General features: G+C 40.5%; 1 protein-coding gene across 2 annotated transcripts in view; it reads left to right on the top strand.

The window, feature by feature from the left end:
• The window catches only part of LOC133578052 (uncharacterized), a 55,600-nt gene that overhangs the window by 12,138 nt on the left and 23,200 nt on the right, over window positions 1-20,262 (top strand). Inside the window, exons 2-3 of one of the 2 annotated variants that reach the window (XM_061932179.2) lie at window positions 6,817-6,998; window positions 15,458-15,546. In XM_061932179.2, the coding sequence (XP_061788163.2) occupies window positions 6,920-6,998; window positions 15,458-15,546 (168 nt within the window). In that variant the 5' untranslated portion in view covers window positions 6,817-6,919. Of the gene's footprint in view, window positions 1-6,799; window positions 6,999-15,457; window positions 15,547-20,262 lie in introns of those variants that run through there. The other variant, XM_061932180.2, reaches the window with a different exon arrangement.

Below are 20,262 nucleotides of genomic sequence, written 5' to 3'. Positions count from 1 at the left end.
AGACCTATCTCATGTTACCTATTAGCTGTAGCGAGCATGATGTCACGCTTGCTTTGCGTTGTTGTTCCAGTTGGACATTCTCTTCCTAAAAGCCGCCACTGTCCTCTTAATATTTGCATATTTTGTAGATGGCTGTCCGCAGGTATAACTGCAATATATATAAAAATCTCGTCCCCATCACAGACATGCTGACAACGGTCCAGACAATGGCGTGCGTTTTGTTTACATCCGGTTTTGGTAGCGCGGTTTTCCGTGATCAAAGTCCTTTTTTGGTGGTCAAGTTTTTGTTACTTGTCAATAGTGCGCACAATAAAGGTTATATATATCAAATCATACTGTAATGACCAGCTAATGTTATTGTTTTATGTTCGTGTGGTTCTGATTGGCGGAGAATGAGGAAGTGTTGTTGTGTGTCTGGGGAACTATGGACTCAAAAGAGACGAAAGTGTTTGCATGGCAGGGAAAACTTGTTGGAATTGTGCTGTTTGCTATCATAAGATTGGTAATGAAAGTTAAAAATAGCGTTGGACTTTGTGTGATTTTTTTCTGGGGGGCTACACTATATCATATTACTTTAATTTGTTTCCAAAGTAAAAAAAACTAATTATTTTCTAGGGGTGGCGGTAATAAAAATACCGTGGCGGCACGCCACATTCAATTACATTAAGGGGAAACCCTGCACTTTATTAAACGGGAACTGCACGTTTTTGGGAAGTTTGGCTATCATTCACAATCATTATTAAAGACATTCAGTTCACAGAATTTTAATGCAAAAAAATGTGTTACATATATTCAGTGTCCAAAAATAGCTTTCGTATTAAAGAAACAAATTGACCTTAAGAAATTAAGAGATTTCAGAACCTTTAACATATATCAGCAACCTATCATTTCAAACAGGCAAATTCCCAGACAAAATGAAAATAGCAGAAATCCTACCGCTTTATAAGACTGGAGACAAACACCAGTTTACAAACTACAGACCTGTTTCTCTACTTCCACAATTTTCTAAAATCATTGAAAACTGTTCAATAACAGTTTATACAAATTCATAAATAAAAATTAAACAATCACAGACAACCAATACAGATACAGAGCCAACATCTCAACATCAATGGCATTAATCGAAATAACGGAAGAGATCAAAAATGCAATAGATAGTAAAAAATGTGCTGCTGCAGTGTTTATGGATTTAACAAAAGCATTTGACACAATTAATCATAACATCTTAATAAACAAATTAGAACATATGGTATCAGAGGGTTGGTCTTGAACTGGATAAGAAGCTACTTAACCAACAGGAAGCAATATGTGAAGATAGGCGAACACACTTCCACAGAGCTAAAAATATCTTGTGGCGTATGTACCTCAGAAATCAATACTCGGATCAAAATTGTTCAATGATAAATAAATGACATTTGTAAAGCTACAAAGGACTTAAAGTTAGTATTACTTGCAGATGATACAACAGCATTTTGTTCAGGAGAAAACACACAAAAGATAATACAAATAAAAACAGAAGAAATTAACAAATTAAAGAGATGGTATGACAAAAACAGAATCTTTGAATCTCAGTAAAACTAAAATAATGCTATTTGGTAACAGTAGAAGAGAAAGTCAAACACAAATACAGATCGACGGAGTAAATATTGAAAGGGTAAAAGAAAACACATTTTTGGGTGTAATAAGAGATGATAAAATGAATTGGAAATCTCATGTAAAAAATATACAACATAAAATAGCAAGAAACACGTCAATAATGAATAAAGCAAAACATGTTCTAGACCAAAAATCACTTTATATTCTCCACTGCTCGCTAGTGTTACCATGTCTGAGTTCTCGTGTAGAAATATGGAAAAACAACAACAAATGTGCGCTTCATTCACTAACGGTGTTACAAAAAAGATCAATTACAATAGTACATAATGTTGGATATAGAGAACATACTTTATTCCTTTATTTATTAAATTATTAATTTAATAAATATTTTATTTATTTATTTATTAAATCACAATTATTGAAATTCAACAATATGGTGAATTTGCAAACAGCTAAAATTATGTACAAAGCAAACTATAACCTGCTACCCAAGAATGTACAACACTTCTCAACAAAAGAGGAGAAATATAACCTTAGAGGAAAATCTAATTTGAAACATTTGTATGCTCGTACCACACTTAAAACTTGTAGTATATCAGTATGTGGAATTAAATTATGGAATGGATTAACCAAAGAAATCAAACAAATATGATTCAGTTTAAGAGACTGTTCAAACTACGAGTGTTCACAAAGTACACAGAACAAGAATTATGAAGAACATCTTGAACCCTTTTTTATTTTTATTGAGACAAAGATTATTTATGTATTTAATATTTGTATGCTTACCATGGTATATTATTTATTTATTATTTATTTGTTCCCTGTTTTGTTACAGAGAACAAGGGAATTGGATAAAATTGCTATGGTATGAAAAGGGGTAGGATTAAATAAGTTCTGCTTCTTCCTACTCTTTTTCGGATGTGCTGTAATGAAACAACTGGAATTGTGTGATGCATTACATTGTATTGTATGCATGTTCGAAATAAACTGAAACTGAACTGAATTGAACCTTCATAGAAATCAGCTTGAAGACGGTCTGTAAAACATAATATATTCAAAATGTTGACCAAAGAACCACCATTACATGTTATATAGACCCCAATGAAGTGTTTTAGTTATAGAAAGAAAATCACGATATGACCCATATTATTTAAATGTTTATTTATTTAATTGTGGCCCATTTGGCCCTCTATAAACTAAAGCTAGTACTCATCAATTGAATATGGTGGACGCGGGTCAATGGTGTCAAGTTTCGAGCTTTAAAAATAGAAAAAACACACTAAGGTCTTAAAAATGTGACCTTTGTTTAATCCAGGGGTCCCCAAACTTTTTGTGAGTAGTCTTGGGTTCAATCCCGGGCTCGGGATCTTTCTGTGTGGAGTTTGCATGTTCTCCCCGTGACTGCGTGGGTTCCCTCCGGGTACTCCGGCTTCCTCCCACCTCCAAAGACATGCACATGGAGATAGGTTGATTGGCAACACTAAATTGGCCCTAGTGTGGGAATGTGAGTGTGAATGTTGTCTGTCTATCTGTGTTGGCCCTGCGATGAGGTGGCGACTTGTCCAGGGTGTACACCGCCTTCCGCCCGATTGTAGCTGAGATAGGCTCCAGCGCCCCCCGCGACCCCAAAGGGAATAAGCGGTAGAAAATGGATGGATGGATGGATGATTTGCCTGAGCGGCTAGGAGACACAGAGAGTAACAAACGGTAGAAAATAGATTAGAAAGGACATATTTAAAAAAAAAATAATAATTGAAAAAAAATTAATAAATAAAATAAATTGGAAAAAAATAAATATATATATATATATATATATATATATATATATATATATATACAGGCGTGCTTTGTGTGGGTGGGGGCGGAGGGGGGCTCCCAGACCGTAGTTGAGGGCCGCAGGGGAGACGTTCCTCCAGGGCCTATGTACATCGGGGCTAACAACCTTCACTTTACCCGGAAGTGGGTCTTTACAGCTGAGGATGAATGACGAGGCCGGCGGTTTGTTGCAACTTTGTGACTTTATTGGACGCAGCCATCCACCAAGCTCGAGCACCTGCACGCACTCACTGTCACCGCTCCCTCACCTCTCTCGCCCACTCACTCACTGACGTCACTCACCTCACATGCTGTCATATCTTAAAGGGCCACACACACACACACACATACGCTACTCTCATAACAACTAACAAGACATCATGGCTAGAAGTTGAGTTTCTTAACATGGAGACATTCTCAATACTTTTCTTTTGTTGAGCACAAAGAAAATAACATTTTAGTTAAATGTAAGTTGTGTCTTGGATCAAAGATCCTATTTACTTAAATTTAAAGTTAAAGTACCATTATGTTGCAGCTATTTAAAATAATTTTGTCAATTTGTTCTGGCCCGAAATAAATTGGCCCTTTGAAACATATCTTTGTCTTTGTGTGTTGTATGTAGACCACATTGCTTAGCAGAGTTCAGTGATGCAAATGCATGTCAAGTTGATCAACAGATTGTATTATTCTCCAGTGCAATAACAGTACTGAAATGAAGGCTAAAAGGGCATTAATGGGAGCCTTGAAAAAAAAAAGGGGAAAAAAAGATAATAAAAATAGTTACTTTTCACAGTAACGCATTACTTTTTGGTGTAAGTAACTGAGTTAGTAACTGAGTTACTTTTTGAAATAAAGTAACTAGTAACTGTAACTATTTACTGGTTTTCAGTAACTAACCCAACAATGTATATATATATATATATATATATATATATATATATATATATATATATATATATATATATATATATATATATATATATATATATATATATATATATATATCAGCCATTGTATATAGACAATATGATTTGCCTGAGCGGCTAGGAGACACAGAGAGTAACAAACGGTAGAAAATAGATTAGAAAGGACAGATTTAATAAAATAATAATTGGAAAAAAAAATATATATATATATATATATATATATATATATATATATATATATATATATATATATATATATATATATATATATATACGTATATATCAGTGTTTCCCACACATTCATTTATTTGTGGCGGCCCGCCACGAAAGAATTACGTCCGCCACAAATGGATTTTTCGGCTTTTGACTCGCTCGACCGCTCATAAAAGCAATGGGACTCTGTCTGTGAATGTACCTTGTAGTTACAACTCCGGTGCAGTAGGTGGCGGTAGCCTACTATGCATTGTAACCTGGTGAGCCAGAAGAAGAAGAAGAAGAGAAGAAGAAGAAGAAGAAGAAGAAGAAGAAGAAGGATCAAAATACGAGGGTAATATAGGTTGTAGGTAGATAAGTTATAGCTGCATCGCTCGCGGCTCGTCATATATTTAACGTTAATCCGCGATTTCACCGAGCGTTTCACTCAAGGTGAGCAGCCTGACGCTGCTTCATTAACACCGCCGCTGTTGTCACGTCACGTGTTACCATACCGACGAGCTAACGTGTCCAGGTTATAACCTTGTTGTCAATAAACACACGTGGAGACGGTGCTTCAGATACTGCATTAATAATGAAGCTAAATTGTCTACTGTCCACTGCAGCATGTGAATGCAATGAAAAGAATAAAATCTGAGCCAACCAGCTGTTAAAATGTTGTCCAGGTTAATGTTTTGGCCATTAAAGGCCCTTCATTTCAAGATTTCAACTGTGATCGGGCTTTAAACAGGTGGCTGACCTGTTCAGATGGGTGTAACTCAGGGGTGCTCACACTTTTTCTGCAGGCGAGCTACTTTTCAATTGATCAAGTCGTGGGGATCTACCTCATTCATATATATAATTTATATTTACTTATTTATGAAATATATGTTTTTGTTAAGAAGTTAAAGGTGTTTAATGATAATGCAAGCATGTTTAACACATATAGTTAATATTGTTAATAAATTAAAGGTGTTTAATGATAATACAAGTATGTTTAATACATATAGTTAACAAGTTAAAGGTGTTTAAAGATAATACAAGCATGTTTAACACATTCTTAATAAATTAAAGGTGTTTAATGATAATACAAGTATGTTTAATACATATAGTTAATATTGTTAACAAGTTAAAGGTGTTTAAAGATAATACAAGCATGTTTAACACATATAGTTAATATTGTTAACAAGTTAAAGGTGTTTAAAAATAATACAAGCATGTTTAACACATATAGATTCCTTTCTTTCATGAAGACAAGAATATAAGTTGGTGTATTACCTTATTGTGATGACTTGCATTGATTGGAATCAGACAGTAGTGATGACAAACGTCCACGTTTTCAAATGGAGGAGAAAAAAAGTTCCTCCTTTCTGAAACGCAGGCACTATGAAGGTCTGTCTGACAGACCAAAACAAACAAAGCGTGCATTAACAGATCGATAAAAATTAGTAGCGAGTAGCGAGCTGAATGTAGATAAAAGTAGCGGAGTAAAAGTAGCGTTTCTTCTCTATAAATATACTCAAGTAAAAGTACAAGTATGTTGCATTAAAACTACTCTTAGAAGTACAATTTATCCCAAAAGTTACTCAAGTAGATGTAACGGAGTAAATGTAGCGCGTTACTACCCACCTCTGTATATATATATATATATATATATATATATATATATATACATATATATATATATATATATATGTATATATATATATATATATATATATATATATATATATATATATATATATATATATATATTTATATACATATATATATATATATATTTTTTAAACTTGGTACTTCCCGCGGGCCCGATTTTGGCCGTAGTTTGGGGACCCCTGGTTTAAACAGTCGTTAAACCTAAATCATGTTGTCAAGGAGTTTTCATATTAGCGGCATGAGTCAAGCTAAAAATAGGCTAAGCTAGCTGCTGTAGAAGAAGCGCCCAAAATGGATTGCGGGACAGTTAGAAAGAGATTGTCACATTCAGTGATAAAAGCTCAATAGCTGAAAAACGAAACCTCTTTAGAGCACAAATAGTACTTCCTTATGACCGTAGTAACGGAGACAATTAGCTACAAGCTCAATTTTCAAATTGTTACCGCCGTCTTACTTCACCGGACTCCAAAATGGCATCGAACTGTATTTCAGCACAATTGAAAGAGGTGTCATTTCCTGCACAGAGATTAGCGCTGGAATGTCAGAGCCGGTTGGGGCCTCACCTGTTGAGAGTGTAACTTGAGCACAGGAGGTGGAGTTTATGCCATTTCCTTTCTTCTTTCCCCCAAAGTTTGTTTGGTGTCTGACTCCCTCAGACGTTGTCCCACGTGGATCCTCCTGTCTCGTCAAAATGTCCAAAGTGTAATCTTCTCCTGAGTGGTTGTACGTCAACGATGAAGAGAGGACATCGGGCCTTTTTGGGTCGGAAGGAGCGGTCTCTCTTTGACACGACCGTCAAAATGAGGGAAATGGGTGAGTACGTTCTATATGTTACACTGTCAATCAGTAACTTTACGAACTTTGTACTTAGCAGGTTAGACAAGGCATTTGGGCACCAAAATTTGTTTTCAACCCGTCGTTAACGTGTGAAATATATTTGGATTTATAGTTGAGAGGAATAGCAAAACATAAACAACTAAAAGATGCAATTCCTGAAGGAATTGCGTGTGAATGCTCAAACGCTGAAGTTGAAGTGAAATGCTGACAGAATGTAGTATGAATGTAAGAATAGTTTGAATGTTGAAATGGTTTGAATGTTGAAGAGCTGACGCTGAACTGAAATGATAATCGAACGTAGAATGAATGTAGAAATGGTTTAAATGTTGAAATGGTTTGAATGTTGGAGTGGTTTGGATGTTGAAGAGTTTGAATTTCTAGGGAAACCGGAATTTGGTTTGGAACTTGGGAAAGTGTTAGTTTGAATGTCCAGGATGAGTGGAATGTGTTGATGTTGGAATGGTTTGAATAGGTGTAAAAATGGAAAAAGGAACTATGGGAAATCCGAGAATTTATTTTAGAATTGATGAGGTAGAGCACACAATTCCTAAACAGGCTGAATATTTTGAAGTTGGAACTGTTTGAATCAGATGAAAAATGTGGGAATTGTGGAATTTTTGAAAAATGTCTCATTGATTTCAATGGGAATTTCCAAAACATTTTGGGAAAAGCGGGAAGTTTTTTGAAAATGCCAAACAACTTGAGTGGTCTGAATGAGTTGAAATGGTTGGTGTTAACATTTTTCAAATAAGTCGAGTATTGTTGAAGTAGTAACATGTTGAATTGAGAAATGGAATTACGGAATTCCTGCAATTTCAGGAAAACCGGGGATTTTTCCAGTTCAAAAAACAACTTCATTTTTGTGTCCTGATTAAGAGGATTGTTTTGACGGTTGAAAAGTGTGGGAGGAGTACCGTATTTTCCGCACTATAAGGCGCACCGGATTATTAGCCGCACCTTCAATGAATTGCATATTTCATAACTTTGTCCACCAATAAGCCGCCCCGGATTATAAGCCGCGCCTACGCTGCGCTAAAGGGAATGTCAAAAAAACAGTCAGATAGTTCAGTCAAACTTTAATAATATATTGAAAACCAGCGTTCTAACAACTCTGTCCCAAAATGTACGCAAATGTGCAATCACAAACATAGTAAAATTCAAAATGGTGTAGAGCAATAGCAACATAATGTTGCTCGAACGTTAATGTCACAACACACAAAATAAACATAGCGCTCACCTTCTGAAGTTATTCTTCATTCGTAAATCCTTCGAATTCTTCGTCTTCGGTGTCCGAATTGAAAAGTTGCGCAAGCGTGGGATCCAAAATGGCCGGTTCCGTCTCGTCGAAGTCATCGGAGTCAGTGTCGCTGTTGTTGTCCAGTAGTTCTGTGAATCCTGCCTTCCGGAAAGCTCGGACCACAGTTGTGACCGAAATATCTGCCCAGGCATTTACGATCCACTGGCAAATGTTGGCGTATGTCGTCCGGCGCTGTCTGCCTGTTTTAGTGAAGGTGTGTTCGCCTTCGGTCATCCATTGTTCCCACGCCGTTCGCAGTCGTGATTTGAATGCCCTGTTGACACCAATATCCAGCGGTTGGAGTTCTTTGGTTAATCCACCCGGAATGACGGCGAGTGTTGTATTTGTGTGCTTCACTTGTTTTTTGACACCATCTGTGATGTGGGCGCGCATAGAGTCGTATATCAACATGGACGGAGCTGTGTGAAAAAAGCCACCCGGCCTCTTCGCGTAAACTTCCCTTAACCACTCGCTCATCTTTTCTTCATCCATCCATCCCTTCGAGTTAGCTTTTATGATGACGCCGGCTGGAAAGGTCTCTTTTGGCAAGGTCTTCCTTTTGAATATCACCATGGGAGGAAGTTTCTGGCCATTAGCATGGCAAGCTAGAACCACAGTGAAGGACGACTTCTCATTCCCTGTGGTGCGAATATTCACCGTACGTGCATTTTGTAGTCTGGTCTTTACAGATGTAAACACACAAAGGAAATGAAACGTACGGTGATATCCGCGCGTTTCTTTTTCTTCCGGGGGCGGGTGGTAGCTTACAGTAGAAGAAGAAGCGCTTCCTGTTCTATGGGGGCGGGTGCTTACCTTGGCGGTTGCTTGCGTAGAAGAAGAAGCGCTTCCTGTTCTACCGGGAAAAAAGATGGCGGCTGTTTACCGAAGTTGCGAGATCGAAACTTTATGAAAATGAATCGTAATATTAATCCATATATAAAGCGCACCGGGTTATAAGGCGCACTGTCAGCTTTTGAGAAAATTTGTGGTTTTTAGGTGCGCCTTATAGTGCGGAAAATACGGTAGTCGCCAGAAAAAAGGCTGGATATAGGCCTTTGGAAAATCAGGAATACTGGAAAATCCTGGAATTTTTTTTAATTTGGGAAAAGGGTAGTTTGGATTTCCAGAATGGTGAAATGTGTTGAAGGTGGAATGGTATGAATAAGTTGAAAAATGTGGAAATGGTGTAAGTTTGAAAAATGGCCAATTCATTTTAAATGGGAAAAATGTCCCGCAAATCTGGGAATTTTTGGAATTTGACAACGTCAACACTTTGAATTTGGAACGGTTTGAATTGGATGAAAAATGTGGAAGGTAGAGCGCGCCAAAATCTGGAGAAGAATAAGTATAGAAATAATAATAAATAGATGAATTTTGTTGTAGAAAATCATGTGTGAATGCTTTGGAGCATTCACGCAATATTGCTAATTTTTAAATGACACTGTCATAGACTCTTTAATGTGGGTTGTTTTGTTGTGGTATAAAACTGCATCTTACTGAGAGCTGTTTTTAATATGTTGTTTCTCTCATGCAGTTTACTGTCAACATGAAAAAGTGTCATTCATGTTTTAAATATATTTATAAGTGGATGTTGTTAAATAGTGCCTGATACTATGACTTGGAATCCTAAGCCAGAGTACAATACACGATACACGGCTTGTGATACGACTCAACATGGCGATACTGCCTTTATTGATTTATTAGTTTTTAACATTTTGCAGCATGATTTAACCAAATCATTAACAGCAACAGTGACACTGTTTTTGCGCAACATAACTGTAAACAATATTTTTTTTCAGACAGTGACAGGGCTGGGCAATATGGCTGAAAACTGTTACCACAAAAAGTGTTTTGTATCGGTCGATATTGATAATTATTTATATTTTTTATATCCTATCAAAGCTATAAGGACCAGGAGAAAAATGTATTCAATGTAAACATGTTTATTTTTGTTGATTTCTTCCTCCGCAATCAAGACAGAAAGAAAATGAAATGTCAACACAACTTTGGAAAACACATTTAACACTTAACAATAATCTCTTAGAGTTAAACTGAAAAATAAGGAATATATAAGAAATGCTTAATAAAGTGTAAGAAATAGTGCAATGTGTGAAAATGTACACATGGAGAAACCTGAGAAGAACTACTTTCTGCAGGCTTAGTGCCAGGAAGTTAGGCCTGGACTCTAAAGGTGAGCGCGGCCAAGGTGTTGTGGTATTGCCGGTCTTTGTGGGGACGAGCGCCTTGCATAATTTACAGACCACATTGGTCTGACTGTGGTCTCTTTTTAAAACAATGCAAAAAACCGCCATACTATCGAGGTGACTTTTTCTGTTTTATTGACAATTTCTACGCTCTCGGCAGCACCTTGGTTTTAGTTTCGCTTCTCAGTCCATGCAAAGAATCAACCACGAAACAAACTTGATAGTTGATGCTGTTTCTTGATTGGCTGTTAACGTGTCTCTCCCACTGATCAGTGATCACTTCCTTTGTTGATCAATTACCACAGCAAGCATATTTAGCTGCAGCCGCGCAGAACATCTGCGGTCCCCTCCAAGGGTTCTCATTACGCCCATTGGGTTGAGATTTTTCTTGCCCTGATGTGGGATCTGAGCCGAGGATGTCATTGTGACATGTGCAGCCCTTTGAGATGTTTGTGATTAAAGGGGAACATTATCACAATTTCAGAAGGGTTAAAACCATTAAAAATCAGTTCCCAGTGGCTTATTTTATTTTTCGAAGTTTTTTTCAAAATTTTACCCATCACGCAATATCCCTAAAAAAAGCTTCAAAGTGCCTGATTTTAACCATCGTTATATACACCCGTCCATTTTCCTGTGACGTCACATAGTGATGCCAACACAAACAAACATGGCGGATAGAACAGCAAGCTATAGCGACATTAGCTCGGATTCAGACTCGGATTTCAGCGGCTTAAGCGATTCAACAGATTACGCATGTATTGAAATGGATGGTTGTAGTGTGGAGGCAGGTAGCGAAAACAAAATTGAAGAAGAAACTGAAGCTATTGAGCCATATCGGTTTGAACTGTATGCAAGCGAAACCGACGAAAACGACACGACAGCCAGCGACACGGGAGAAAGCGAGGACGAATTTGGCGATCGCCTTCTAACCAACGATTGGTATGTGTTTGTTTGACATTAAAGGAAACTAACAACTATGAACTAGGTTTACAGCATATGAAATACATTTGGCAACAACATGCACTTTGAGAATGCAGACAGCCCAATTTTCATCAATTAATATATTCTGTAGACATACCCTCATCCGCTATCTTTTCCTGAAAGCTGATCTGTCCAGTTTTGGAGTTGATGTCAGCAGGCCAGGGAAGCTAGTTCAATATTCTTCTCTTGATCATCTTCGGTGGCATAAGGGACGGTGTGAGCCAAGACATCCAGGGGGTTTAGCTCGCTCGTCTGCGGGAACAAACTGCCGCCATTGCTTGCCGTGCAACCGAGGTCTTTTGTCCCTGAATTTCTCACACACTCCGGCAGATTCAATGGGGGTCTGGCGGCAGATTTCTTTGACTTTATCGTTGGAAATGCATCTGCTTTGAGTGTCGCAGGATATCCACACATTCTTGCCATCTCTGTCGTAGCATAGCTTTCGTCGGTAAAGTGTGCGGAACAAACGTCCAATTTCTTGCCACTTTCGCATCTTTGGGCCACTGGTGCAACTTGAATCCGTCCCTGTTCGTGTTGTTACACCCTACGACAACACACCGACGAGGCATGATGTCTCCAAGGTACGGAAAACAGTCGAAAAAACATAAAATAACAGAGCTGATTTGACTCGGTGTTTGTAATGTGTTTGAGAAAATGGCGGATTGCTTCCTGATGTGACGTCATCGTTCCGAGAGCGAATAATAGAAAGGCGTTTAATTCGCCAAAATTCACCCATTTAGAGTTCGGAAATCGGTTAAAAAAATATATGGTCTTTTTTTCTGAAACATCAAGGTATATATTGACGCTTACATAGGTCTGGTGATAATGTTCCCCTTTAAGGGCTATATAAATAAACTTTGATTGATAGACTCCAGCGACCCCGAAGGGAATAAGCGGTAGAAAATGGATGGATGGATGGATGATACTCTTTATGTAAAAAAGTCTCTTGTGTACACTGGCAGATTAAAGTTAAAGACGGTTTGTTGTGTAGAAAATCCTACTTTAGAATATTCTTGTTTGTAGTTAAACAACATACAATGTATGCCAATTTTTTTTAAATGACTACTGTAAATAATTTATTAATTTCAGACATCCCAACAAGGAAGCATTAATTCAGTCTATCTTGATATTATCGGAAAACAGATAAGCCCACATACTTAGATTAGTGTGTCATTCTTTTAGTTCTTGGAAGCTGCTAAATGAGTATTTGTCTATTACTAGACTTTATATCTACAAAGAATTGGTTTTAGCAGTACAGCCAGATCCTTTTGTGATTGCCAATTTTCTGTGTCAGCACGATCATGCTTTTCCACACTTGTGGACATTAGCGAGACGGTATGTGGTATGTGCTGCTGCTCCTCGCGCTTGTCTTTCCTCAGGCCTTATATGAAAAGTGTTACGGTTCAAGGGTTGACACGACATGTAGACTAAACGCTTTGGAGCTAAGCTTCTCTTTCATCACTCGTTTATTAGGAAAACATGGCTTCAAGGGCAGCTGAAAAATGTCAAGACTCACACCAGGTTAGATTGGGGCCTTAAAAAGCAGTATTTTATTTTAAGGTCCTCCCTCCCCCTGTTATTACATTTTTTCACACTTTTCTATTTCTGTGAAACCAGTTTTATACTCTTTTTGCACGTCACAGGGCACAATGGACATGTGTGGGGAATTCTGCCATCATATTATTATCAGGGACGGAGCAGGAAGAGGCTCGGAAAATGTTTGCGGTAACATTTCATTTGAAGCACCCTGACATTCATTTATTGCAGACTTGGGCAAATTAAGCTTTTCAATCTGGCCCGCCGGACATTCCAAAAAATTTTTTTTAGATCTTTAAGATGGAAACTGTAGCTGCCATTATGATTTGCAGTGATGTTTTCAAATTAGCCTAAGTCTTGAACTATACAAAGTATTTCAATGGTTGGAATCTGCCCTTTTCCATAATATACTAGTTACTATGGTAATCTAATTATTTATTATGGTAATATAATTAGTTACTTTGGTAATATAATTAGTTACTATGGTAATCTAAGTCACAGCAGCTCAGACGAGGCACCAAGCAGTGTGGGTGGGGAGCGTTTCCACAGAGTGTTTCCAGAGCGGCCAGCCTGAAGTGTGGGTGTCAGGGACAGACGCAGAAGGCGATTTTTACAACAAAGTTCTAAAGCTTAGTGATATCTCAGATATATCCGATTGTAGGTGGGTTTATTTTACCCTTCGCGTTCATATTTGGCTGTGTTTGTTGCATTTTTTTTATGTGAGTGTGAATGTTGTCTGTCTATCTGTGTTGGCCCTGCGATGAGGTGGCGACTTGTCCAGGGTGTACCCCGCCTTCCGCCCGATTGTAGCTGAGATAGGCTCCAGCGCCCCCCGCGACCCCAAAGGGAATAAGCGGTAGAAAATGGATGGATGGATGGATGTTGCATTTTTGTTGCATTTTGCTTGATTGTAAAATATGTCTAGCGAGAGGGGGGTGTGACGTTCATATGTTGTCAATATTCAGTGTTTTATCGTTCAAAGTTAATATTGTAAATCCCACATTCTTTATTTTCATGTACATTCTGGATGTCTCATCAGTAAAAAAAAAAAAGTAAAATTCCATTCCGTTTTTTAAGGCGGTCTGTCATAACATTTTTAGCATTCAATCAGACATAATTGTGAGGTTTAGAATTATCGGTCCCCCGAGTCAAAATAATTGCTCAGGCCTGATTTAGTGATATTTTATATGCGCTTATTCTTGGCAAAACAAGGTGAAGCAGAGAAGACCACCTCTCGTTCAGCGGTGGCTTCGTACATAAAAATGAGTGTATGTACAAATGTATAAGAAACACTGCATCATCCTCTACTTTCATTTGTGTAATCCTACGGACCAATGTGGTCCAGTTGTGGTGAAAACGCTAAAGCTTGGAGACGGAGATTAATTTCTAACCGTTATTTTCCCCACTGCGTCCTGTTCTTGAGCGCAAATGAAGGTTTGAGGTTTCTGAAGTGAATTAATTAATTAATTCATGTTATGTTCTACCTATGGTGAATGTTTATATTCAACTTGGAAAAAGCGAACCACCAGGTTTAAGTAAATAATGGTTGAGCCCAGGGGCAGCACGGTGGAAGAGGGGTTAGTGCATCTGCCTCACAATACGAAGGTCCTGAGTAGTCTTGGGTTCAATCCCGGACTCGGGATTTTTCTGTGTGGAGTTTGCATGTTCTCCCCGTGACTGCGTGGGTTCCCTCCGGGTACTCCGGCTTCCTCCCACCTCCAAAGACATGCACCTGGGGATAGGTTGATTGGCAACACTAAATTGACCCTAGTGTGTGAATGTTGTCTGTCTATCTGTGTTGGCCCTGCGATTAGGTGGCGACTTGTCCAGGGTGTACCCCGCCTTCCGCCCGATTGTAGCTGAGATAGGCTCCAGCGCCCCCCGCGACCCCAAAGGGAATAAGCGGTAGAAAATGGATGGATGGATGGATGGTTGAGCCCATAATAAATTAAAGCGCCTTAGTTGGACATTCGCATGTGGACTGGGTTAATAACTCTCTCACGAGAAGAGGCAATAAATTCAGACTTCGGAATGCAAAAGTGATCGCTCTATCCTGGAGGAGAGACTCCATGTCCACGTCAACATTTAAGTTACAACATACAGAGGTTGTTTCACTTACACATGAACACCTCCTTACATGGTCAGGTTGTACTCTCTTGAACTAACACACACCCAGACAGAGAAAGAAGGAATATAAAAAGGTGGTTCAGCTCCTCCAAGTTAGGAGTGCCTCATTTTTTTTACCTGACCTCCTCCAGGAACTGCAGTCATGCATAATAGTTTTAGTTCAGTAAAGACTTGATCCAGCCGCACTACCGTGTCAACCGTCTGTCCGGACGAGGACAAGACTAGAAATACACATCATTTCCAAACACATTTGCCACGAGATGTAACAAAGCTATGCTCTACTTTTTCAGAACGTGTCGAGCTAGTTCTGAACTCACCAACCATGCCTGAGTCGGGTACTGCCAGTGTGCGAGCCAGACCCACTGTCAAACATCACACTGTGAGTATGTCCTTGGGTGATTTATGGTTTTCTTATGGGGTTTGAAAGGTGATAGCTTCTGCGTAGTCTCTCACATACAGGACAAATATACCAGTAGGGGTAATGAACAAGAAAAACAAATATGTTTATAAATACAATTGAAATGTCTCTACTTTTTATCATTTTTGATGTCTCAAACAGTAAGAGGGCTTTCAGGTGTGGTAGGGGAGCATGGCTAAAAAGGCTGTTCGTTGAGAAGAACGATATGTGCTTTCATGTCACTCTCCAAAAGTCTCCAATAGGACAGGAAAAAGTTGCTACCTTTTTTCACTAGTCACTTTTCTATCTTTTTCTATCTAATATCTAGGGCAGGCCTGCGAAAAATACGTCCCGCGGGCCACATGCGGCCCATTAAGGTTTTCAATCCGGACGTTCTACATAATTTTTTAGACCTTTAACATCAAAACGGTCGCTGCCATTAGGATGTGCAGTGCTGTCTTGAACTATAGAAAGTATTTCAATGGTTGAAATCTGCGCTTTTGAGTGTTGTATGAGTTATTACAGCAATCTACGTCGCAGCAGCTCAGAGAGGAACAAAGCAGAGTGGGCAGGGTTTGTTTTCAGAGCAGCCAGCCCCAAACGCATGTGTCAGGAACAGATGCGGAAGCACATTTTTACCACAAATTTCTGCATGAAAGTGATAATATATCATATTTCAGGTGTTTATTAGTAAGAAGTAAAAGAGAAGCGATGTTCATTTAATGTTAATATTCAGTGTTTTATTGTTCAGAGTTAATATTGTAAATCCCACTTTCTTTATTTGAATGTACATTTTGGGTGTCCCATTCAGTAAAAAAATGTAAAATTACATTCCGTTTTTTGAGGTGGTCTGTCATAACTTTTTTAGAATTCTATCGGACATTGTGATTTTGGTATTAGTGTTCCTGGAAAAAAAGGGACCTAAACACACATACTGTACATATAATTTTATACATTTGCCCCCCAGACACATTTTTTCTCTCAATATCAGAATCAGAATCAGAATCAGCTTTATTGTCATTACGCAAGTGCGATGTGTGCATGCTAGAAAAACAATGTGCAAATATATAAAAAATTAAAAAATGTAGAAGTGCAATGAATATGGTGTGAAATGAATATATACATGAAAAAACAAAACAAAAACAGGGTTGTTGGTGGAATGGGTTATTGCACCGAAGAGAAGGCAGTTATGAGGGACAATGGGGCAGTCCGTTCAGGATGGTTATGGCCCTGGGGAAGAAGCTGTTCTCAGCAGGTGGAACAGGTCAGAGCCAGGGTGGGTGCTGTCTTTGATGATGGCACTGGCTCTGTTGAGGCAGCGGGAGGTGTAGATGTCCGTCAGAGAGGGGAGAGGGCGGCCGATGATCTTCTGAGCCGTCTTGACCACTCTTTGCAGCCTCTCCCTGTCTGCTGCAGTGCAGCTGCCGTACCATACCGTAATACAGTAGGTCAGCAGGCTCTCGATGGACGAGCGGTAGAAGGTCAGCAGCAGGTCAGGCTTCAGGTTGTACTTCCCGAGGACTCTAAGGAAGTGTAGCCGCTGCTGAGCCTTCTTGATGATTGATGTGGTGTTGACTGTCCAGGAGAAGTCATTAGAGATGTGGACTCCAAGGTACCTGAAGGTGTGGACCCTCTCTACACGCTTGCCGTTGATGTAGAGGGGGGCAGGGTCGGTGCTGCTCCTCCTGAAGTCGACGATGATCTCTCTGGTCTTGCTGGTGTTGAGAGCGAGGTTGTTCTCCGAAGACCAGGCCGTCAGCTTCAGGACCTCCTCTCTGTAGGCAGCCTCGTCACCCCTGGAGATGAGCCCGACCACTGTGGTATCGTCGGCGAACTTGACGGTAAGGTTGTCACTGTGGGCCGGACTGCAGTCATGGGTGTAAAGGCAGTAGAGGAGGGGGCTCAGCACACAGCCCTGTGGGGAGCCGATGCTCAGCGTGCGGGAGGATGAGAGGTGCGGGCCAAGTCTCACATTCTGGGGTCGGTCCGTTAGGAAGTCCCTTATCCAGGTGTTTGTGAGAGGGGGGAGGCCAAGAGTGTCCAGTTTATTGCAGAGTCTGTCCGGGATTATTGTATTGAAGGCAGAGCTATAGTCCACAGAGAGCATCCGGACGTAGCTCTGCTGCTGCTCCAGGTGGTTCAGAGCAGAGTGGAGAGCAACAGCGATGGTGTCCTCTGTGGACCTGTTCGCCCGGTATGCGAACTGGTGGGGGTCGAAGTCTGGAGGGATATGGTCCTTGATGTGCTGGAGAACAAGTCGCTCGAAGCACTTCATGATTACCGGAGTGAGGGCCACTGGTCGGTAATCATTCAGGCTGGTGATGGGAGACTTCTTCGGCACCGGGATTATTGTAGATGACTTCAGGCAGGATGGGATGACTGCCTGAGCCAGGGAGAGGTTGAAGATCCTGGTGAGGGGGGGAGCGAGCTGGTGGGCGCACGTCCTGAGCACCTTTCCAGGTACTCCGTCTGGTCCGGTAGCCTTCCTGGGGTTCACAGCCAGGAGCACTCGTCTGACACTGTGCTCCTGTACAGTGAGTGGAGTGGCGCCGGAGCCCGGTGGGGGCGGGGGCAGGGCTGGAGCAGATGAGTGTCGCTGGGGGGTTTCGAAACGGGCAAAGAAACAGTTAAGCTCCTCTGCCAGTGTCGCACTCTGATCCGCAGTTGTCATATTGCAGCCTCTGAAGTTCGTGATGTCATGAATGCCCCGCCACACCTCCCGTGAGTTTTTGCTGGACAGATGGGACTCTATGCACCTCCTGTGGTCCGCCTTTGCTTTTTTAATCCCTCTCTTCAGGTCGGCTCTAGCAACACTGTACAGTGCCCTGTCCCCTGACCTGAAGGCTGCGTCGCGGGCCCTGAGGAGTGTGCGGACCTGGCTGGTCATCCAGGGTTTCTTGTTGGGGTAAACCCGGATGGTTTTTTCCACAGTCACATTCCCGATGCAGAACTTTATGTAGTCCAGCACCGTTCCTGTGGCTGTCTCCAGCTCCTGTTGTTGGAAGAGGTCCCAGTCTGTGTGTTGGAAGCAGTCCTGAAGTTTGGGGAGTGCATCGTCAGGCCAGGTCATAACAGTCTTTGTGATAGGCCTGGCCTGGCGTCTGATGGGGGTGTAGGTAGGAGAGGGCAGGAGGGAAAGATGGTCTGACTGTCCAAGCTGGGGGAGGGGTGTAGCTCTGTACGCGTGCTTTATGTTGGTATACACGTGGTCCAGGGTGTTCTTGCCCCTTGTAGAACACTTCACGTGCTGGTAGAACTTAGGGAGTACAGTCTTCAGATTGGCCTTATTAAAATCCCCTGCTATGATATGAACACCGTCGGGGTGGGCCCGCTGCTGTTCGTTGACAGTGTTCAGCAGAAGAGAGAGCGCTGTGTTTACTTTGGCGTCCGGTGGAATATACACAGCCGTGATGATAACAACAGACAGCTCTCTCGGGAGAAAAAAAGGCCGACATCTAACAGACATGTACTCAACGTCCGGGCAACAGTGCTGTTCAGTGATTGTCCCGTTGTTGCACCAGTTCTCATGCATGTAGATACAGAGCCCCCCTCCTCTGCTCTTACCGGAGTCCTTAGTTCTGTCCCGGCGGAGCAGAGTGCGTCCGGCTAGCTGCATGCTAGCATCGGGTATTTCCGGGTGAAGCCAGGTTTCGGTGATAATCATAGCACAACAGTCCCGAACATAGCGGTTTCCAGCAAGTTGTAACTCCAGGTCGTCCATCTTCTGTACAAGGGATCTGGCATTAGAGAGGAACAGGCTCGGTAGAGGTGGCTTGTGGGGTTGTTTCCTAAGCCTGAGCAAGACGCCGGACCTGCGGCCACGCTTCTGCTTCCTCTCCCTCCTCCGTCTGCGCCGTCTCCCAGACCCGACAACAAACCACGGAGAGCCCTGTGCTCTCGCCATGTCATCTGGGATGTTGTGCTCGTGGTGAAAGTCGCTCGAAACAGATATCTGGTGCGAGTTACCGATATCCAAGAGTGACTGGCGGGTGTACCGGGTGTTTGCAGTACAGGTGGTGCACAAAAGGAAAAAAAACATGAAGAAAAGAAGGAAGAAAGAGCACTGAAATGGAGAGCCGTAAGCCGCTGCGTCTGTGCCATCTTGGAAAAAAAAAAAAAAAAAAAAAAAAAGAGTCAAAATATTTGCCAAGCTCTGATCTAAACAGGGTGTCCGCCATCCCAAAGGGGTCCGCAAAGGTACTGCAGGAAGGTTGTGATAGTTTTGGTTGATTTTCAGAAAAATGTTATTAATTTTTTTTCTTAATAAAAAAATGAAAAAAAATATATATATAATAAAATAAAATAAAAAATATATATATATACACACCACCTGCATTTTTTCTCACAAGTCTTTAATTACACATTAATATTGGTTTATAAATGGCACTAACATGGCCGCCCTAATTACTTGAAAGAAAAATATGAATAAACAATATTACTGTATTATTTCAATAATCTTTGCATTTACAATAGCTAGTTGTTAGTGTTTAACCTGAGAGCTATCAGTTAGCGCTCTACTAGCCAGCGAGCTATACTGTATTCTTTGAATATCTTAGTATTACACAAACAAGGTACTTTTGAGATTATTTGAATTTATAACTCAATTTTATGACGGATATGTACAGTATAGACCTTCTCATTCAATGTGTTTTCTTTATTTTCATGACTATTTACATTGTAGATTGTCACTGAAGGCAT

The sequence above is a fragment of the Nerophis lumbriciformis genome, linkage group LG38 (genome assembly GCF_033978685.3).
Source record: "Nerophis lumbriciformis linkage group LG38, RoL_Nlum_v2.1, whole genome shotgun sequence".
NCBI classification, from domain to species: domain Eukaryota; kingdom Metazoa; phylum Chordata; class Actinopteri; order Syngnathiformes; family Syngnathidae; genus Nerophis; species Nerophis lumbriciformis.
The sequence above is the reverse complement of the archived record's forward strand: the minus strand, read 5'-3'. Positions and strand labels throughout refer to the sequence as shown.